The 23,113-nt window shown below is 43.6% G+C and overlaps 1 protein-coding gene across 2 annotated transcripts in view; it reads right to left on the bottom strand.

Annotated features, from left to right (window-relative positions):
* The window catches only part of LOC105470374 (dopamine receptor D3), a 51,842-nt gene that overhangs the window by 16,321 nt on the left and 12,408 nt on the right, over nt 1-23,113 (bottom strand). For both annotated transcript variants that reach the window (XM_011722278.2, XM_071092393.1), the window contains exons 3-4: nt 16,313-16,425; nt 3,469-3,611 (exon numbers count right to left, since the gene is read on the bottom strand). In XM_011722278.2, coding sequence (XP_011720580.2) covers nt 3,469-3,611; nt 16,313-16,425 — 256 coding nt within the window. The remainder of the gene's footprint in view (nt 1-3,468; nt 3,612-16,312; nt 16,426-23,113) is intronic.

The raw sequence follows: 23,113 nt of genomic DNA, 5'->3' as shown, positions 1-23,113 counted from the left end.
CTTTTTTTGTGTGTTGCACTTATTAGTGGAAGTCCAGCTGCTTCCAATATCAGGTGTTATTGGCAGGATCCTGCCCTCTCCCCCTCTATTTTTCACAGAAGGAGTAGAAAAAAATGACTGAGAAGAGTCCTTTATATTGGGCTTTCAAATGAACTTGGGAACTTCCTTATAAATGAGAGAATTGCTGCAGGAACCCACATCTATCAAGATAATGAAGCTGTACAGTGAAGGTCAGCTTGAGGCAGAGGAGGACAGCTGGGCCTGAGCTTCGCTTACTAAGTCCCCTAACTGTGTTCTAGGAAGGGGCAACTGATCTCTAAAACCATCAGCAGAACTCTTACGGCTGCAGATGTGTAGTTACATTTTGATGTATAAACTTTTCCAATAAATAATAGCAACCATAACACCAGCTAATATTTACTGAGCTCCTACAATGGAACCTGACACTTTGACATAGTATGTGAATACCTGGAGGGCTTGCTAGAGTGCTATTAATACACTTAAAAGTAAAAGAGAGAGATTGTGAGAGACGAGGGAGAAGTGAGAGCGCACATGCTGTCACAGGCCTTTTCTGCCTTCTCAATTCTGTATTTGAAAATCCTTTTGGAAAAAATTTTCCTGAATTTTGTTTCTGGAACAATAATGATCTCACTGGTGGCAACAACACTGCAATTCATCATTCTTCTTCACTCTGGATGTCGACATTAACCGAGAACTTGGTCTAATGTCAGAATTTGGGACTGTTTCAACTGTTTCCAGTGTGGTGTGTCTGTGAGAGTGAATAAGACCGCCTCCACCAAGAATGAGTCAGGGGAACCACAGTCAGCCCAGCTGATGTTGGCAGGGATTTGCTATTGGCTAGCAGGTAAGCAGTGCCTTGGTCTAGCAGTGGTGAGTTTCCCACACTAGAAATTCCAACTAAGAATGCATTTTCATATAGAAATAAGGTTACAGAAGGTGACTTAGTTATCAGACTAACCCATAAAGCACATTTAGCATTCACCAAAAACGATATTTTATGCCACAGAGTCAGCCTCTATAGCTGTGTTAAAGGATGTTGCTTTGTCCTGGGCAATGTATGCATGTACACACGTGTTTGTGTGTATAAAGTGTCATTCAGTTAACATAACAAAGTAATGAATGGTAAACAGTAATGCAAAGATAACAACACCATAATTTGAGAATAGCCTGGGTTAAACAGGCAAATATTTGTTAATAAGTTGGCTAGTTACCCTTTACTGTGGCAGAGAAACAAGCCAGCCTTGAGTAGGTGGTACGTGCTTGGCATATTTACATATGTTATCCTGATTTAATCCTCATTTAATTGCAAAAATCTCTATGAAGAAAGTAGAGTGGAGTTATATGTAGGCTTAGATTCTAAAGTCAACAAATAAAGTGAAAATTATATAGACTCCAAATTTGCTTTGAAAATCTGAATCACATATAAAGATATACATGGTTTTATTATAACCATGAAGAGTAATAAGTTGTATGATACATATAGTAATATATCATATATCATAGAGTTCCTATGGAACATATAATTTTAGAGATAAAATTGCTGGGCTTATTTGTAGGGGGTCATATATATAAAAATAAATATTAAAAATGTTTTAACTAAATACATAGATCAAGTTCACATATTTTAATTCACTCAAGTGTATGCTCCACTGTAATTTTATCCCACGTTTACCAATGAGGGACTCAGAGAAGTTAAGTAACTTGTTTAAGGAGAGACAGCTAGTAAGTCTGGACTTTGATTGGAGTTTGGACTTAGATTTTACTTGCTCCAGAGCCTATACCTATCTTCCAAAATATATTTTGACTTCTAAATCATTGTCCAGCAAATGACACTTGGAAGATTACTTAAAGTTAGAATTTGCCCATATTTATATATAATATGTTACATATAATATCTGCATACACACAAGCACATGGCTATGTGGCTAGTACATATATACTAGAAATTTACAAACCTGGAATATAGGCATTGAATGAATCAATTCAAATGGACAAAATGAGAAATCCAGATGACCACTGGAACACTTATCAAGCAGTTTTCCCTCAGCACTCAGTGTATATTGTCAATACCCATCACGATATTGTGTGTGTTAATACCTTTCATTCGACACATTAAATTACTGAGGCTGGCCGAGTGCAGTGGCTCACACTTGTAAGCTCAGCACTTTGGGAGGCCGAGGCGGGCTGATCACTTGAGGTCAGGAGTTCGAGATCAGCCTGGCCAACACGGTAAAACCCCATTTCTATTAAAAATACAAAAATTAGTAGGGCATGGTGGTGGGTTCCCATAATCTCAGCTACTTGGGAGGCTGAGGCAGGAGAATTGCTTGAACCCAGCAGGTGGATGTTGCAATGAGCCGAGATCGTGCCATTGCACTCCAGCCTGGACAACAGAATGAGACTTGGTCTCAAAAAAAAGAAAGAAAAAAAATTACTGAGGCTAAAAGATGGACATGGTACAAACACAGAAGGCACTGATTCATCTGAGGTTTTGGTGTCATGCTTAAAATCCTGAGCATTTCAGATATATACATTGTCCATCCATCCATCCATCCATCCATCCATCCATCCATCCATCCATCCATCCATCTAGTAGATGTACCATGTGCCAACCAACATACCCAGAATTTTTTTTTTTTTTTTTTTGAGATGGAGTCTTACTGTCCCCCAGGCTGGACTGCAGTGGTGCAATCTTGGCTCACTGCAAGCTCCGCCTCCTGGGTTTACGCCATTCTCCTGCCTCAGCCTCCTGAGTAGCTGGGACTACAGGCGCCCGCCACCACGCCCGGCTAATTTTTTGTATTTTTAGTAGAGACGGGGTTTTACCGTGTTAGCCAGGATGGTCTCGATCTCCTGACCTTGTGATCCACGCGCCTCGGCCTCCCAAAGTGCTGGGATTACAGGTGTGAGCCACCGCGCCCGGCCCAGAATTTTTGTATTGAAAATAGGAAATACACTCTCCAGCAATTTGGGAATCTATACTGGTTGGTTCTGAAGAATTGGAAATTATTCTTATTGAGTAAAAAGTTAGAAGTATATATCCTACTATAAGACTTTTATAATGTGTTATTTGCATTGTAGGTCTGTTATGAATTGTTATCTTTTTATTAGCAAACCTTGCCTGAATTATTAATATATATCTTGGTTTTTTTAACTGGTACATTTCTGCAAATGAATACAATGACATTTCTTTCAAAATAAAGATGAGCCAGACTTTTCATTAATTGGGGCAGAACTTTACCCCCATGCCAATAATTGATGAGGTTTTGCTTTATATTTTATTCATAACCCACAAAGGCCAAAGCTTTGCATTCTGTGGCATTCTCATTTAATTGCAAAGTACACTGACCGGGGGTCAGAAATTTCAGGGCTGAGCACAACTCACAGCCAGTCATTCAGGTGTGCTGTGAGTCACATGGATGCTAGAAGTGAAGCCATCATCGTTACCTGTGGTATTAAAGCCAAACAGAAGAGGGCAGGACACAGCAAAGGCCAGTACCCAGACGGCCGTGATCATGAGGGTCACGCGCCGACAGGAGCTCTGTCCCGTGCCATGCTGGTAGTGAACGGGCATGACCACTGCAGTGTACCTGAAAAAGCAAGGGAGAGGGGATAGGCATGGTGAGATGGAATGGGATACTTTTCTTTCTTTGTTGCTGTTGTTTTTGGAGACAGGGTCTCACTCTGTCACCCAGGCTGAAGTGTAGTGGCATGATCACTGTTCACTGCAGTTCAACTCCTGGGATCAGATCCTCCTACCTCAGCTTCCCAAGTATCTAGGATTATACGGCTATGCCACCAGCCTGCCTAATTATTTTATTTTTTTGTAGAGATGGGGTCTTACTTTGTTGCCCAGGCTGGTCTCAAAATCTGGGGCTCAAGCAACTCTCTGGCCTCAGCCTCCCAAAGTGTTGGGATTACAGGCGTGAGCCACCAAGTCCAGTGAGGGGCTCCTTTCAAAAGACCAGATGAAAGAAGTTAGTAGAGAAATAATCAGGTTGATACATATGGCATGAGAAATACAATTTAGTTAGAGGAAGAGAGAAAAGCAGAAAGGTCAAAAATAGCAGAAGGGTTGAGATAAGATACATGAAGAACTTATTGAGGGAGGTGAACAGAAAAAGGGAAGAATACAAAAGTAAACACAGCACCACTGAATTGCTGGAGAGCTTCTTTACTGGTTCTGCCTGATCGCCCAGCATAACCGGCCTTACCGTCACACACTCTTCACTCTGAACACTCTGGGTGCTGGTCTATGTGCCTTTACCGTCTCCTGCAGGTTTTCAGACAATGAAAGAACGTACCTAAAGAGGATGTTTACCCCCTGCTTGTGTCCTAATATAAATTATAGCCTTCATTGTGACAGCTCCTCTAAGTAGTAGATGTTTTAAAAATGGAAATGAGAAATGTCCAATGGAGGCTTATTTTAAAATCCAGTTTTCATTCTTTTACATAACCAAAGTCCAGTTCCTTACTATTATTGGACATTGTTGTGGTTTCTTTTGTATGACAATTCTTCATCAGCATTTCCAGCTGCCCGTAGGACTTAGCTGGACAACTGTTCCACAGTCATCTCAAACTCAAGATGTCTAAAACAGATCTCCCCAACTCCCCACGCCTCTCCATCTGGTTGCACTTTCTGCCTTTCTTCAAGACACCCAGACCTAGTACTCAGACCTTTTGACTCTCCCTGGACCCTTTCATATAATTTGCTTGCTTATTTATTTATTTATTTAGAGATGGAATCTCATTCTGTCACCCAGGCTGGAGGGCAGTGGTGCGATCTCAGCTCACTGCAACCTCTGGCTCCCAGGTTCAAGCAATTCTCCTGCCTCAGCCTCCCGAGTAGCTGGGACTACAGGCGCGTGCCACCATGCCTGGCTAATGTTTTGTATTTTAGCAGAGATGGGGTTTCACCATGCTGCCCAGGCTGGTTTCGAACTCCTGAGCTCAGGCAATCTACCCGCCTCAGCCTCCCAAAGTGCCAGGATTATAGGCGTGAGACCCCGTGCTCAGCCTTGGTCACTTATTTATTTAAACTTTATTCAATATTTATTGAGTCCCATCTATATGCCAGGCCCCATTCCAGATATTCAGAGGTTTGCAAAAGGCACATTGTCCCTGTTCTCTTTGAGCTTAGCGTTAAGTGGAGTGAATGAACAATAAAAAAGGAAACAAATATGTTAATATAAAATGAAGAGTACCATGAAAGAAATACGCTGGGTGATGTGTTAGAGAACCAGGGAGGAGGTAAAACTAACACAGAGTGGGCAGGGAAGTGAGTGGTACAAGAGGCAGCCAGCCATGAGGTCAGATGGGGAAGGAACATTCCAGGTCCTGTAAATTTATCCATTGAGATATCTTCCCCATTTATTTATCCACCTATCCCTTTCCTGCTACCTGATTTCTCTGATGGCTACAGCCTCCTCGTTGGTCTCTTGCTGCCAGGTTCCAAAAATAAATTTCATCACGTCTCCCTATCTCCCCAGCTGAAACTTATCTGAGACAGGCAGTACTCTAGGATGGCCCCAAGATTTCTGCCTTGTATAGTCCCCTCCGTTGAGTGTAGGCTGAACCTGTGATTATAATGTAATATCACTCCTGTGATTAGATTACTGATCAGTTGAGGTTGAGATAATCAAAAGGGAGATTATCTTGAGTGAGCCTGACCTAATTAGGTGAGCCCTTAAAGGGGACTGAGAAATTATCCTCTTGGCCTTGAAGGAGCAAACTGCTATGTTTTGGAGAGGGTCATTTTTTAAGGAGATGGCAAAAGGTTTACAGGAGCTGAGAACAGCACTGGTTGACAGACAGCTAGAAAGTAGGGACCTTGGTCCTGCAACTGCAAGGAACTGAATACTCCTAACAACCTGAATGAGTGTGGATGAGGACCTCAGGCTCCAGATGAGAACACAACCCAGTCTACACCTTGAGTTCAGCCCTGCGAGATTCTGAGAAGAGAATCTACCCACACTGTGTACAGGGTTCTGACTTACAGACTCTGCAAGATAAAAATGGGTACAGTTCAAGCCTCTAAATACGTGATAATTTGTTCCACAGCAATAGAAAATGAATACACTGTTGATGGCTCCTCTTTCACCCATAAACCAAGCTCAGCCTTCTCCGACATGACCTCAGCTTATGTTGCCAATCTGACCTCCCACTGATCCCTGACACTCACTCACAGCTCCAGCCCAACTGGCCCCGTGATGAGTACTCTTCAATAGTCAGAGACTGGTGTCTTTGTTCAATTAATCATTCCTTCTCCCTCCCTGGCCAACTTGATCTTGCCATCCATTAATCTCAGATGAACTCAACCAGCAACCTTACCGGTTCTTTCCATCCTACAGAGACTTCTAACTAACTAGGAACTCTTAGCACTTCTATGCAAATCAATTACAATGCCCTCCTGCATGCAGCTGTCTTGCCTCATGACTGAATTTGCCTTGTGGCTGAAGAGAGAGAGCCTCATATCATTTAAGTTACTTCAGGATCAAATCTTGTTGCAACCTTGATATTCTCCATAGGTCCTTGTATAAAGAAAGTAATAAGAAACTGTTAACTGACTGCCTCATGGGTCATGAAGGTCTCCTTTCCTGTAGGAGGGGAAGGCTTCCTTCCCTTCTAATCCTGGCCAGGCTCAGGGATCTAAGGTATAAGCTGGATCTACCTATGGCTTAACATTTTTTGTCTTGTCAGTTTCCAGGGAACCTGGAGCCTCCTTAACCCTTGTTGTGCACCTCAAGGCCTGGGATTAAGGAAAGAAGGACAGATGCTGGGCTAGAAGGGATTGGGCAAGGCTTCCTGATGCTCCTCCTGTGTGTTTCCCCTGCTCCTATGTGCCAGCACTGCCCGAATCTGCCTCTTGTGCAACTTGTTGTAGAGTGATAAGATTTGTATTCCCAAAAGGGCAGATTACAGTCAGCTGTGAGTTCTGAGATGAAGGTAAACTGTGCAGGACTTGGCCTTGACACCATGAGGTATGACAAAGGTGGCTTCTTTCTCAAAAGGGAAAAATTTGATAAGGTCATATTAAGATCCTGCTACTCGCTCCTTGGGAGGCTATAACAACCTAGTTCCCTTCATCTGATGCAAGTTCTCTCTTGAATCCTCTCCTTGGTGTATACAAGAGCAGGTCAAGTAGCAGCTGGTGTTTCTCTAGGCCTCTGGCTCCCCTCAGGGCTTTAGACTCTGCTGGGCTTCCAGTCCAATATGTCTACAAGGGCCTCACTGTTAGCGGTAACTATGAGGAACCTTGGAGGAGGGGCTGAGCCTTGAGTCCTGTTGCTGCCATGACCGAACAACGAGGGGAAGGAATGCTGTAGTAACTCGCTTTCTCCAGGCCTTCCACTTGCATAATATCCTTTGATGTAAAAGAGCCTGGCCCTTCTGTGTATTCAGTGGTGTGCTGGCAAATGGCTAACAATAGGCTCTGTAGTTTACAAAAAGCCCTAATTTGTAATATTTGCCAATTTCTGTGGCGTAAATACTCCCACCATGGCCGATTTTAAGCTACCACCAAAGCTTTAATAACTGACTCAAAAGGTTTCTAAAATTTTGCCAATCAGCTCTTGCTAGCCATGATAAGCTGGCTTCAGCAGACCACCGAGAGTCATATACTTTCCTAAATATGCTAGAACGTTCAGCAACTCCCTGGAGGCTCCATTAATGAAGTGAGCCAGCAAGTGTAGGAAACCTTGGCTCTATCCCATAAAGGAGGAAGCAGAGACGCAAAGATGTCAATTATGAACCCAAGGTTCTGCAGCAAATTGTGGCAGAGCCAAGTCTCCCACCTCTGAGGTGTGTTTCTCCTGAGTGCCCTCCTCCTTCTCAAGGGCATCGACAGGTCTCTGAGTTCTTGTGGGGGACAGGGGCTTCCTCAGCGAAGTCAGCATGGCAAGGGTGGTTAGTGCTTGCAGAGCAGTGCGTGCGACCACAGCTGAGTTTCCTCAATCAGCTTGATTCTGTTAATTGCCTGGGGATCCTGTTAAAATGCAGAATATCGGCTAGGCGCGGTGGCTCAGGCCTGTAATCCCAGCACGTTTGGAGGCCGAGGCAGGCGGATCACGGGGTCAGCAAATCGAGACCATCCTGGCTAACACAGTGAAACCCCGTCTCTACCAAAGATACAAAAAATAACCGGGTGTGGTGGCGGGTGCCTGTAGTCCCAGCTACTCAAGAAGCTGAGGCAGGAGAATGGCGTGAATCCGGGAGGCGGAGCTTGCAGTGAGCCAAGACTGCGCCACTGCACTCCAGCCTGGGCGACAGAGCGAGACTCCATCTCAAAAACACCACCACCACCACCACCACCACCACCACCACCAGAATATCAGGCTTAGTTTCTGGAGATTTTGATTTAGTATTTCTGAGGTGGAACCAAGAAATGTGCATTTTTGTTTCTTCTTTTTAAAAATTATTTTATTTTTTGATAAGTTATTGGGGTACAGGTAGTATTTGGTTATGCGAGTAAGTTCTTTATGGTGATTCGTGAGATCCTGGTGCACCCATCACCCAAGCAGTATACACTGTACCGTATTTGGAGTCTTTTATCCCTCGCCACGCTCCCCTCCATCTGATGCAAGTCCTCTCTTGAATCTCCTCCTTGGGGATTCTCCCCCAAGTCCCCAAAGTCCATTATATCATTCTTATGCCTTTGCATCCTCATAGCTTAGCTCCCACATATCAGTGAGAACAGAAATGTGTATTTTTAGCAAGCAAGTGCATCTTATGATTAGACAGGTTTTGAGAAAGTCTGCGTTACGGAAAATTTCTGTGACAAAGATTTTTGTTCACTTGGAAAAGAAATAAGAGACAAGACTACAATATAACACTGTTACATTAATTTTTTTCTTGCTCTTTTTAAAACATGATTAAACTGTTAGAATAAATGAGGTCCCTGCTTGTCATAAGCCCACTGCGACAGCGAGGCTGTACCGGAATTGGCCATCGGAGGGCACTATAATGCAGCAAGAACTCTGCCAGCACGGCTGGGGTGAGAAGTTCACTGCTCACCTGGGGGCTCTCCAGGCTCTGTGGGGAGGCAGAGAGGGAAAGCCCGGCGCCCTGGTTCCTGGAGCCCTGCAGGGACCCTGCATTCCCACCCAGGCCGACCGCTTAGCCTATGACTTCCTCTGGGAGCGATTGCACGTGACCGACTGCGGGCGAGGGCCGCGCCAAAGCACCCGGAGGGCTGGGCTGGGCTTGGCCGGGAGAGAGAGGCTTGGCCCAGGGCCGCCTCTGAACATCTGGCCGCTGCGCTCGCGGCGGTACTCCCGGGCGCGGACCTGCCAGCCTGGCACTGTGCGTGCCGCCTCTGCAGACCCTGAGCCAGGGCCCCTCCCCTTGTGTCTGAGGTCTTAGCTCCCTGGGCCGTTTCTGATGTGGATGACTCCGCTGACTCCAGCACTGGCAGTGTGCTTGGTGATTAAATCCGCGGGCATGAGAAGCGGACTCATCAGCTCTGAATCCCAGCTCTACCACTGAACTGTGTGACCATGGGCCAGTGGTTTGTTTTTTCTAAGAGTCAGTTTTCTCTCATCTGTACAATGGGGATAATAATTTCTGCCCGAAAAGGCTGTAATGAATATTGAATGATATTTTCTCTGTAAACATGTTTTTTTTAAACCACAGTGCCTAGTGATTAATACTAAACATTTAAAAGACAGTATTAATATTGTTATTATTGTCATTATTATTGTGCTAGCTCAAGGGATCAGTGGTTGTTAATATCAGTGAGTTTGTGGTTGTCTTCCCCTTCCTCCTGATATCAGGGAACTTTAAATTTGTTTATCCACCAAAAAAGTACTTAACACTTTCTATGTGACAGGCACTATTTGAAGTGCTTTACAAATATTAGTTCATTGAATCCTAACCACCCTTTGAGGTAGTTGTTATTATTTCCACTAAACGGATAAGGGAACTGAGGCTCTGACAGGTTAATTGACTTGCCCAAGGTCACATTGCTATTAAACTGTAGAGCCTGGATTTTTAGCCAGGCAGTGTGACTCTATAGCTAGGGAACCCAGAGCCAGACTCACAGCTCAGCATCTCTGAGTAAGGGAGTGTGCTGTAATAGACAGAGGCAGCCTGAACCCTTACTCTTGCACCAGCCAGTTGTGTGATCTCAGCAAGCTCACCTACCCATTCTAGTCTCAGCACCTTTATTTATATAATGAGGCTAATGCATCACTCTCTCTGGGTTGTCGTGAGGGTTAGCAATAATGAATGAAGAGCTCTTAGTGTCTGGCACATAGTACATGCTAAATAAATGGTAACTTTTTATTGTTGTTGCTTCCAGACTCATGTAAGTTAGCATTAGCACAGAGGTAGCCAGGCCATTGAAGGCATAGGAAATGTGCCTCATTTGGCCCAAGAAAATTGTACCTACAAAGGTGAGCTGCCAGCGTGGCCAGAGGCCCTTGCTTGGTGCCCCATCCTCACCTTCACCAATGAAGGTGTCACTTACCGTAATAGAGTGCTGGTGGAAAGTCAGGAGATTCCATTTCTAGTTCCATACCTGTGCTAAGAGGCTGCGGGACTTCATGCAAGCATTTAGCAGTTCTGCTCAAATGAGGTAACTGTGATGTCCCTTCTGACTTCCGGTTCTGTGAGCGGGATCTATATGGCTTGTCACTTACTGAAGGTCTCAGTACCTTGCAGAATTTGATTTCTATCTCAGAGCCCTGTCCCGGGGTGGGAGATGTGTGTGTGTGCATGTGTGTGTGTGTGTGCATGTGTGTGTGTGTGTGCATGTGTGTGTGTGTCTGTGTGTGTACTGACAAGGGCTGCTCTTTAGGAAGCTAGCAGTCCAGGAGGAAAGAGGCCAGCCTGGGTGGGAAGGTCTGACTCTAACTCCCTGCCTGGGTTTAATGAGCCCCAGAGTTCTGTGAGGGCTGCTTTTCACCACCTTTTATTTGGTCAGACAGGGGGCTCAATAAATCTTTAGTTCTGTGGACTCCCCTCCTGGAGTTGTTGAAGGAGAAAGCTTTTTGCAAATGACTGGAAAGCCTTTTGCAAATATAAAGTGCTTATTTAGATGCAAACTAAAAATCCAAGGTGCCTGTGACTCATCTGGTACCTATTGTGCTCGCTGCAAAGACGCGGAGGCTTGCCTGTGTGATGGGTGCCATTTGAGAGCCACTTAAAGAACTCCCTGGTGAATGAATTTGGCTGCATTATTCCTGGGCTCCTCTCGGAGGACTCTGATTCTCACCACTTGGTCGTGTCCTCCTCTTCTGACACATTCTCAGCCCTCTCCCTGAGTTAGTTTGGACCCAGGATGTGATGGGAGGGGGGCTGGCTCCCTGGGGAGGCAGGGAGCTAAAGGAGTGGGGGCTTGTGCTCAGAGGACTTCCCACTCTGCTTTTTAAAAAAGAAAAGGCAGCATTAATCCAAGCATCAGAGCTATGCCTACGAATCTAATGACAATAGTATTACTTGCTTTCAAAAACCCTTTTATCATTTCCTTTTCTTTCCTATCTCTTTCCACAGCATTATTATAGACCAGGGCTTCATGACCAAAAAATAGTGAATCCATTTGGTTAAGTTTGTCAGATTGGTGACTGGCATTGTGTGAAGACCAAAGGTCTGCGTGAATGACTGCATTTTTAATGAATTGACCAGCTATTTGTCATCACATGAACAGAATGTAATGCTATGTACTGCAAACTGCTGTGAAGCATAATGAACCCAGCTTTTCCAAGGCCTGTTTTCATTTCTAGAATAGGAGGGGGCTCCATTTTGAGGTTCGGTGAGAATTCATTGGCCCATATAGAAATATGAGCCAAGAAGGGAGTTTCCTTTTCGCTTGGGATCTAAGACATGGCTGGTTCCTTCAGGTAGGTAGGTGTTGTGTATTCTCAGAGTTTTCCTATATGGGACAGATGCCAACTCAAAGTTACTCTTGTTGGTTGCGTTTTAAGTGGTAAGAACTAGAAGTGTGCGTTAAGCATGGCTTCTGCCAGCAAAATGGTGCTCTTGTGCAAATTAGAGAAAGGCACCCTCTCCTGGCTGGCAAATTGTAGAAAGGCACCCTCTTCTGGCCAACTCTAGGCTTGGAAAAGGGAGTGATGGCTGAATTTCATTCCTACACCCTTGTGCAGGGCACAACCTGCACAACGTCACCCACAGCCCTAAGTGCGTGTGAATATGTGTGGATGGAGAGTATAGGCACGTTCTCAAGAGGGAAGAGAGGAGGCTCAGGAACTAGGAGGGCTGAGGGGACTCTCTTTACACAGTTCTCCCTCCTCACAAAGCGAACCCTCTCCCGTTCTCTCATGTCCTTTCTGAAAGCCTCCTCCCGAAAGTCAAAAGCCTCCTCCCTTTCCTCCTCTGAGTTCTCTCTCTCCCACTTCCCCTTCTGCCTCTTCTCCTTCTCCCAATAATATCATCCATCCACCTCATAGCTCCAACAGGTGACCCCAAAGAAGATCTGCCATTTATTGAGAATTTATCACATTGTGCTAAGCTTTGACACACATTAACTCATTTCATCTTCACAATTCTTTGGTGCTGTTATTATCTTCAATTTCCAACTTCTTAGAGTATTTAAGGAATTTGCCAAAGCCACACCACTAGTAGGGGGCCATGCCAGGATTAGAATTCATGTTTATTTGACTCCAAGTTAATAATCTTAAGCTTTGTGCTAACCTCCCTAAATCTCCAACTACTTCCCTGCTTTCTCCCCTGAGTTCCAGATCACATTACTTCCTGGCTAGTCCACTTGTTCCTATTGTGCCAGATGTTAAAAATTAAACCATTAAAGCGTCAAAGCATCTTGACATGGTGATCTCTTCTTGACAGCATCTTTCTCCTGGAATCTTGTGTTTTGTTTGACTCCTTTCTCTTCCTAATCTTTCATATTCAAGAGGTTCTTGTTTATAGACCCTACTTTTGCCTTTTTTTTTTTCCCCACAATTTCCCCTACTTTTCCTTTCTTGTTGCCTCCTACTTATTTTAGGATCCTATGATCCCTTACCTGAAGTTCTGCTGCACTTTCTAACTGGTCCTTCATAGCACTATCAAAATTATTCCCCCAGAATTAAAGCCCCAGTGGCCATTCCCCCACTCAAAATTCCTCAGTGCCTCCTTGGCCTATTGCATAAAAGTTAGAATTACCTCCACTGCCTGGCATTCAATGTTTTCCACAATATGACTTGCTTGACTTTCTTTCCTTCTTTCTTTCTTTCTTTCTTTCTTTCTTTCTTTCTTTCTTTCTTTCTTTCTTTCTTTCTTTCTCTTTCTTTCCTTCCTTCCTTCTTTTCTTTTCTTTCCTTCTCCTCTTTCTTTCTTTCCTTCTTTCTCTCTCTCTCTTTCTTTTCTTTCTTTCTCCTCTTTCTCTCTCTCTTTCTCCTTCCTTCCTTTCTCTCTTTCTCTTTCTTTCTTTCCCTTTCTTTCTTTCTTTCTTTCCCTCCCTCCCTCCCTCCCTCCCTTCCTCCCTCCCTCCCTCCCTCCCTTCCTCCCTTCCTCCCTTTCTCCCTTCCTTCCTTCCTTCCTTCCTTCCTTCCTTCCTTCCTTCCTCCCTTCCTCCCTTCCTCCCTTCCTCCCTTCCTCCCTTCCTTCTTTCCTTCCTTCCTTCCTTCCTTCCTTCCTTCCTTTTCTTTCTTGTTGTTTTGAGTCAGAGTCTCACTCTGTTGCCCAGGCTGGAGTGTGGTGGTACAGTCTCAGCTCACTGCAAACTCCACCTCCTAGGTTCAAGCGATTCTCCAGCCTCTGCCTCCTGAGTAGCTGGAATTACAGACACCTACTACCATGTCCGGCTAATTTTTGCATTTTTAGTAGAGATGGGTTTTCACCATGTTGACCAGGCTGGTCTCGAACTCCTGACCTCAAATGAGCCGTCTGCTTCGGCCTCCCAAATTGCTGGGATTATAGGAGTAAGCCACCACACCAGGCCTCAATCCCCCTTTTCAATTTCATCTCTTCCCAGGTTGCCCCATATCCTTCTCATGCTCCAAAGCATGATCCTCTTTTCCATAAAGCCCTTTCACATTCCCACAGTCTGATTCAGTCATCCTGGAACCTTCATAATGCTTTCTCTGTCACTATGTTGTGGCATCTCCAGCCTGCCTTTTCTAGAGGTCATAGCACAGGCCCCCTCAATTGGCCCAGTGTTGTGCCCTCTATAGCAACAGCCTCACATTTCCTTTTACATGCTGAAATGGGAATTTTGAAAAATAATGAAAAAATGAATATGAACACCCTTTCCTCTGGTGATCCTGCAAACCAATCAGCTAACTGGATTATTTTTTATTTATATGACTTGGTTGGCTAGCCAACCAAGAGGAAAGCTAAAGAACATGTCCACAATGCTGAAAATAATACCATTAAAGAGTGTGTTTAAAAATAGAGGGGTAGGCCAGGCACAGTGGCTCACACCTGTAATCCCAGCACTTTGGGAGTTTGAGGTGGGCGGATCACCTGAGGTCGGGAGTTCGAGACCAGCCTGACCAACATGGAGAAACCCCATCTCTACTAAAAATACAAAATTAGCCAGGCATGGTGGCGCATGCCTGTAATCCCAGCTATTTGGGAGGCTGAGGCAGAAGAATCACTTGGACCCGGGAGGTGGAGGTTGCAGTGAGCTGAGATCGCACCACTGCACTCCAGCCTGGGGAACAAAAGTGAAACTCTATCTCAAAAAATAAAATAAAATAAAATAAAATAAAAATAAAAAGAGGGGTCCAGGTGCAGTAGTGTGTGCCAGTAATCCTGGCTACTTGGGAGGCTAAGGTGGGAGGATCGCTTGAGTCCAGGAGTTTGAGACCAGCCTGGACAACATAGCAAGACCTCATCTCTGAAAAAAAAATTATAGGAATATGATTGCATAAATCTATAAACATAACAATATAACATCGAATTACACACTTTGAGTGGATGAATTGTGTGGTATGTGAGTTATATTTGCATAAAGCTGTTTTAAAAAGTGAAGAGTTGGGGATTTTACAATATTTTTAGCTCTAATATCTAAGTCTTTTGTATAATTTCTAGACATTTAGTGCACATTTTCAGGAATACATTATTTACAGCAGTAGAGGACTGCAGCTGGTTTGCTTCATTATCATCACCTCAAACTCTTCTACAAGACCGATCACCTGTGACATTCCCTGCTGTGCCCATTACAAAGTCTTGAACAAAGAGTATTCAGCTGAATTCAGTGGTCCCTGTTTGAAGGTAGCCAATGTTTATACCATAAAATAACAGTACCTAAGATAATACATAAGATAATAACCATACCTAAGAATTGTGAAGATGAAATGAACTAATGTGTGTCAAAGCTTAGCACAATGTGATAAATTCTCAATGAATGGCAGATCTTATCTGGGGTCACCTGTTGGAGTTATGAGGTGGATGGATGATATTACTGGGAGAAGGAGAAGAGGTGGAAGGGGAAGTGGGAGAGAGAGAACTCAGAGAAGGAAAGGGAGGCGGCTTTTGACTGGCATCAAGGGCCATAGGCTTGAAAGTGACCTCCTTTACCCCAGGGCTCTCAGTGAGGCTGGTGATGTTGGGAGGGAGTGCGGGGAGGGGGAGCCAGGTAAATCTAAGGCTCAGGCAGAGGAAAGGGGAAAGAAGAGAGGAAGACAAAAGGAGAGGGCGGAAGGGAGAAACAGAGGGACCCAGAGCAAGGGTGGTGAGTCCAGGTGCTCTCAGGGATAGAAAGCAATGCTACTCAGGCAGAACACACAGAGAGGAGTCAAAATCACAGCAATTTACCCCAGCAACCAAAATGTAATTAGAAAACATACTATTCTTTACTTGCTTCTCTAAGCTCTATGAGAGAAACATAGATCACAGCCATGCTTTCTAAAGTTGCCTTTCTCCCCCACTTCTCTCCTCTCTCCCCCTCAAAAATTATCCCTACACCTGCCCCTCTTTCTTTCTCTTTCTCTCTCCCACCTTCTCTCCATCTCTCACCTCCAACCAAACAAAACAACTACAGAATTTCCTACCAACCCCAGTCGGCTCACCTTTCCTTCTTCTCCCCCTCCCGCTTTCCTTCCTATTAGGAAGCCAAAAAGCCCCCAAAGGATGGTGGAAAAGCAAAACCAGAATCCTGTTCAGGGAGCCGGAGGAGGAGAAAGGCCAGGAAAGCTTATAGGGTCATTATTTCCCTCCTGTCGCAGGGGTTTCTTCTCACCGGCAAACCATACTTTAAAAGAAAAAGAGAGGAAAGAAAATGTTCCAGTGTCAAGTTCTACTTGGAGGTGACCCCAGTACCCTCAAGTGCAAAATCTGTCTCTCCCCACTTCCCCAGCTTTTGGGCCACCTGGAAGGGGAATTGCAGCCCTACCTGTCTATGCTGATGGCACAGAGGTTCAGGATGCTGGCTGAACACATCATGACATCCAGGGTGACAAAAACATCGCAGCAAACGCGGCTGAAATTCCAGACTCCACCTGTCACCTGGGTATCAGAGACAAGGATGTTAGTGTTTACCCCAGTGAAGGAGCAACAACCTAGTTAGCCCTATTGTCTTTCCTATGCTGCCTAGTGTAGATGTTGGTTCTCCTGCTCCCTGTGTACCATTGTTCCTACAGGGCAGACGAACATCGAGGGAGTGCCAGGCTATCCAAGATTGGTTGCCTAAAGAAAGGACACATTCACAGAATGTTAGAATGCTAATGCTGGAAGTGATCTTCCAAGTCAATTAGTACAGTGATTCTCAAAGTGTGGTCCACAGTGGGGTGTTATTAAAGATGTAGATTTCTGAATCCTTCCTATACCTACTGAGTCAGAATCTTTGGCTCTGTGGTCCGTAAATCTTCATTTTTGTTTTTTTACATTCATTTTATTTTTTGAGAGGGAGTTTTGCTCTTGCTGCCCAGGCTGGAGTGCAATGGCTCGATCTCGGCTCACCGCAACCTCTGGCTCCCGGGTTCAAGCGATTCTCCTGCCTCAGCCTCCCGAGTAGTTGGGAATACAGGTGTGCACCACCAACCCCAGCTAAAACCTTCATTTTTAAATAAACACTCCTGTACATACCAAGGTTTGAGAATCACTGTTGAAGTTCAAACTCAGGAGGCAACTAATGCTCCTTGTGGTTAAGTGATAACTTACTCATAGATGCTCAGCTGGTGGTAAAAGAACTTCGGTGACTGCCCGATGCATACATTGTGCCAAAACTGTGTCTCTGAAGTCCTTCACCCAGTAGAGAGCTCATCATGTACTCAAGAAATAAGTTAAGAACACATTTTTCATAAAATTTACCTCCAAAGTAAAAATATATCTGGCTTCAGGTTATAAAGCTTGGAAACATTCTGAAACAACATCTATGGGAATCTATATAAAATAAGTCTGTGCCAATGTGACTGCCTTCAACACTCTCCCTCCCCATCCGCATCCCAAAAACCAAAAGGTGGGGAAAAGGGCTGGATTCTGTTTACTACTCAGAATTCATGAGGATGGTTTCAACCTCATGCATCTATCTATACATGTGTTTCAAGCTCCATACCATCCTCTGAGTATGCTTACAGTCAGGAATTTAGGTAACATCATTTATATTCTAGTATATTTCTATTTATTTTTAAAACTTTTGCATAGCCTAATTGAATCAGGAAGATGTGTCAGGGAGATTGTCACCTTTAAAATGTCCACCAAAGGCCACCAATGGACCGCAAGGCTTTGTGCAGTTACCAGCTTCTTGCCTGGGGGGGTGGGCTGTCATTCTTGGGGACCCTAGTTCTCAGGGAGAAACCTGCCAGGCTTTGTGACTCTGGCTGTAGCTAAGTATTCACAATACCCCTCCTGAATAGGCCCAATGGCCATTTAAGAGCAAGAAAGTGAAAAATGGTACAGTAGCCTTCTCAACAAGAAAACAGATACTGACCAAATGACTGTGCATAAAGATAGCGCTATTCCTTCATCTGGATTCTCTATTCAAGGATCTCCTTATATGACCAGGTCACTTTACTGTTCATTTCTGTTTTATCCCAATAAAACAAGGTCCTAAAAGGCCGTCTATCCTTCCTCGTCCCTAATAACTTCTTCCCCTTGGATTTATTTCTTTTTTTGCATCTCATTTTATTCCTATGTTTGGTCATCTCCAGACTGTTTTGAGAAACCCTGACTAATGATTTTTTGTTTAAAAGCAAGAATGAAAAGTTAAAACTAGTGAAGAAATCATCATATTTTTCATTTGGTTTTGGATTTACTCTCTTTCTTTTAGTTTGACCAATTGGCTCTATATAAATAAAGGTTGAATATGAATTTATAGGAATCCTGAGAATAAAAAGCTTTTAAAAGATTGAGAGGTAAGAATTCTGATCTAAAGAGTCATAATAACACAATGATTTAGGGGAACCAGGAGAATAAAAGATGTTTTTGTTCATTATATAGGACAGTTGCATACTGTAAAAGCTTCTTGCAAAAGCTGATTTTGTATGCTAAATTTTATTTCAACATTATATCTACTCTGCAGTTAAGGTTTTTAAAAACCCTTTTTGGCATAACTGTGAACACATGTTTGTTTATGTGTGTTTCGGGCTAGGGTAGGTGAGAAAGGATAATTAGGATAACAGCAAACTTCAGTGTTTGCTGGATATTCATTCATTCATTCATTCATGCACTTATAAAGCAAATACTTGTGAAGCTCTTAGTACTTGCTTTGTAGGAGTGTATGTCATGTGTGTTGAGAGGTTTTACAAAATGTACTACAGAGTCTATCCTTAAAGAATTTACAAGATAACTGGAGAAGTAAGGCATTCTTCAATAAAATACTAGAGATCATCATGATATCCTAATCTTGTTAATAGGAATTAACATTTATTGAGAATTCACTGTACATGTGTTACCAATCCACATGACCCGTTCCACGAATTTCTATAACTTTGAAACTTCAGACTTTGAAAACTGAATTTGTTTTTATTATATGTGTTCTTAGAGATTTTTGAAGACAAGTTATACATTTACTTGATAAGAGATGGAGTTATTGTTACTTAACCAACACCAAGAGGAGCAGGAAGATTTGCTTGTTCACTGCTGCATCCCCACTCCCAGGGCAGGGCCCAACCATGAAAATACATTCTGAAATAATAAATGGCCTCTGACATAATCTGTCATAATAACAGCTAACATTTAGTGAATGCTTACTAAGTGCCTGGTGTTCTGCAAAGCACTTTACATACATGACTTCTATTGCTGATTATAATTCTATGACAGAGGATTATTATCTTCATTGCAGAGGAAGAACCTAAAAGCTTAGAAAGAATAAGCACTTTGTCCAAGGTCACAGGGCTAGTACAGGCAGACAGAGCATTGGAATGTAGGTTGTTACCCACCCTGCTACAGGGAAGTATTAGGCGAGGAGGGGTAGTTGTTGGAAAAGGGATGATACCTTTGGAAGGATGATACCTGTTGGAAGCAGGTAGATACCAGGGGAAAGAAGAAAACCAGGTACTCCTCAGGGATTTTTGTGTGGCAGACCATATCATCTCCTTTCTAGGGAAAGAGACACTCTCCTGATTGCCTCTATCCCAGGGTTCAAAGAATAGTGCAAGAGACAGTAGTACGTGCTGCCTTTGGGGCTGGTGAAAGTACACAGACAGTTTTCTTTAATACCCCTCCTGCTTAGCCCCCAAAGGCCAAAGCCCCCAAGCTGTTCTCTGGCTTCCAGGCCCCCACTGGCCCGTCATCCCATTCTGGCTATCTTCTTTTCCCATCTTCTGATTCTGCCATCAAAATTCTCATTCCCGCCTTGATTTCAGCTAAGAGTCAAGAAGAAAACAATCTGATTAGCTGATTAAAATAATTCCCACTAAGGTGCCATCACTTAGCCTTCCCTGGAGCTTACACATTAAAATTAGTCTCTAATTGGTGGGACTTGTAATGATTTTTTTTTTTTCTATTGGCATCCTCCACATCAAGCAACTAATAGTAAGGGATCAATAAAGTGCATCTAGGTGCCAAGAATATGCTAGTAACTCTCACACATTTTCTCATCACAACCTGAAGAGGTAAATGTGATTTCTAACTTATAGATAAAGAAATGGAGACCTGGAATGGTTGAGTAATTTACCTAACGACACATAGCTTGTAAAAGGAGCTAGAATTTCAACCCCTTTATATTAACCATTACTCTTCCTGCCTCCGAAGGTTAGTGGCTTGCACTTCTGACATGTGTACAATTTAACTCCATTCTAGTATCATAGGAGGTAGAGGAGTTCGTGTGTGTCCATCCATTATCCCTATAGCCATGGTCTAATGAGTGCCCATGATGTGTCTGATACTTTGCTTGGACGGATGTATTGAAACAAACCTGTTTTTGTTCCCAGGATCTCAGAATACAATGTGTGCCTATTACCAGAAGTAATGTGTGAATGGGTATGGGTGAACTGAGGGCCCAGGAGATAGGTACTTAAAAAACAGCTATGAGGCAATGTGATAGGCACCGAAGGTGAGATAGGTACGAAGTGTTGGAGGATTATGAAAGGCAAAATGATTTTTGAAATTAAAACAGATAAAAGTGAAAAAAGGCCGGGCATGGTGGCTCATGCCTGTAATCCCAGCCCTTTGGGAGGTAGAGGTGGGTGGATCACTTGAGGTCAAGAGTTCGACACCAGCCTGGGCAACACGGTGAAACCCCCGTCCCTACCAAAAATACAAAAATTAGCTGGGTGTGGTGGTGGGCACCTGTTATCCTACCTACTTGGGAAGCTGAGGCATGAGAATTGCTTGAACCTGGGAGGCGGAGGTTGCAGTGAGCCGAGATCATGCTACTGCACTCCAGCCTGGGTGATAGAGCAAGACTCAGTCTCAAAAAAAAAAAAAAAAAAAAAAAAAGTGAAAAAAAAATCAGATTGATTGAGGCTTTTTAGAGACACGATTCTTTCTCCTGCATTCTAATGAATAACTCACTTCAGAATTATACAGAAACCAGGTGGTGTTACTCTTACTTGCTAATGAATGTAACTAACTTCCTGTGGCAACACAGAAGTTGAGTAAGCAGGAAAGTGTCCTCAGGTACTGAACTTGTCTATTGATTTCAAAAGACACAGCCTAGGGCAGCATTTCCCAAATTTACTGATTATAAGGCAGCATTTCTTAAACCTCCAGATGCTCCTGTTAAACAAAATGATTCTTAGGCCTCACTCAGAGTAATAAGTCCCTCAAGTGATTCTTATTGTCTTGATTTGGGAGACACTGGTCTGGGGTTAAGGGGAGCATAAAATGATCCTCAGAAATGGTTGTTCCTAAAGCAGAGTTTCTTAAGCATTCTTTATCCTGTGGATTTTGTTAGCTTCATGATCCCCTTCTCAGAATAATGCTTTTTGTTTTGAGACGGAGTCTCACTCTGTCGCCCGGCTGGAGTGCAGTACTACAATCTCGGCTCACTGCAACCTCCACCTCCCGGGTTCAAGCGATTCTCCTGCCTCAGCCTCCTAAGTAGCTGGGATTATAGGCTCATGCCACCAGACCCAACTAATTTTTGTATTTTTAGTAGAGACGGGGTTTCACCATGTTGGCCAGGCTGGTGTCGAACTCCTGACCTCAGGTGATCCACCCACCTTGGCCTCCTAAAGTGCTGAGATTACAGGCATAAGCCACCACGCTTGGCCAGAAGAATGTTTTTAAAGCATGAAATAAATACAGTGGTTCATAAAGGATATCAATTTTATTGAAATATAGTTATCAAAGTGTTTAAAATATATGTGTTCCTTTAATAATTCATTAAATAACAAGATCTAGTGGCAGGTCCAACATTTGTATAATTTCTTAGTAATGATGAGTATAAGTGATGTTTCAAGATGTCTGCAACAATCATAATGTGGTTTGAAAATATAAATATCATCAATGTGCAGGAAGGAGTGTTAAAAAGTTAAACAAAATTTGGGAGGCTGAGGCAGGAGAATCACTTGAACCCGGGAGGTGGAGGTTGCAGTGAGCTGAGATTACACCACTGCACTCCAGCCTGGGCAACAGAGTGAGACTCCATCTCAAAAGGAAAAAAAAAAGTTAAAAAAATTGAGAAAAAAAATCTGTGATTTCTACTGGTCACACTAAAGATTTCTTCTGCTGTAGGTTGATAGCTACATTTGGAATTAAAGGAAATTCTAAATTTCATCTCAGGGAAAATAAGTGAGTAGTTTTTTTACATCCAAGTTGATGGACTCCCCAGATTAAGAACTCCAACTCTAAAGGGATGAATTTTTAGTTATTTGGAAATATCTAAGAGGCAAAAGTAGAAGTACTTCTCTAATTAGCCTCTTCAGTCCATTTTGCTTGCCACATTTGGAGTATTTCTTGGTGGGAGGGTTGCTGTGGGGCAAAACAGAATAATAAATAAGGATTTTTCACTTCTCTGCATCTTAATTTCTCCATCTGTGAAATGGGGGGTTTGTAGCTTATTGGTTCCCAAATGTCATAGCAGATGTCTAGCTGGTTGCACAAGTCATGTAAGGTGGGAGTTGGGCTTGGGGCTCATTATAATTACTCTAGACTTCCGGGGCTGCCCTGGAAATGCTGGTTTGGTAGACCTGAGGTAGACCCAACAGTTTCTATTTTTTTTTTTTTTTTTTTTTGAGACAGAGTCTTGCTTTGTCACCCAGGCTGGAGTGCAGTGGCATGATCTCGGCTCACCCTCCCGGGTTCAAGCAATTCTTCTGCCTCAGCCTCCCAAGTAGCTGGGATTACATGTACCTGCCATTATGCCCAGCTAATTTTTGTATTTTTAGTAGAGACGGGGTTTTACCATGTTGGCCAGGCTGTTCTCGAACTCCTGACTTCAGGTGGTCCACCCGCCTCAGCCTCCCAAAGTGTGGGGATTACAGGTGTGAGCCACCACACCCGGCCAACAGTTTGTATTTTTAACAAGCAGTCTCTCTTTCTCTTATGCTATAAATTAAGTGTGTCCCCCAAAATGCATGTGTTGGAAACTCAATCCCCAATGCAACAGTGTTGGGAGATGGGGCCTAATGAGAGGTGATTAGCCTTGAGGACTCTGCCCTCATGAATGGATTAATGTTGTTGTGGGAGTGGCTTCCTTATAAAAGGACAAGTTCGGTCCCCTTTTGCCTCTCTTCTGCCCTCCCACCTTCCACCATGGGATGATAGCATGAAAGCCTTTCCCAGATGGAGGTCTCTTGATCTTAGACTT

Source organism: Macaca nemestrina, chromosome 2 (genome assembly GCF_043159975.1).
Source record: "Macaca nemestrina isolate mMacNem1 chromosome 2, mMacNem.hap1, whole genome shotgun sequence".
Taxonomy (NCBI): Eukaryota; Metazoa; Chordata; class Mammalia; order Primates; family Cercopithecidae; genus Macaca; species Macaca nemestrina.
Note: the sequence above shows the minus strand (reverse complement) of the source record. Positions and strands in the feature narration are given on the sequence as shown.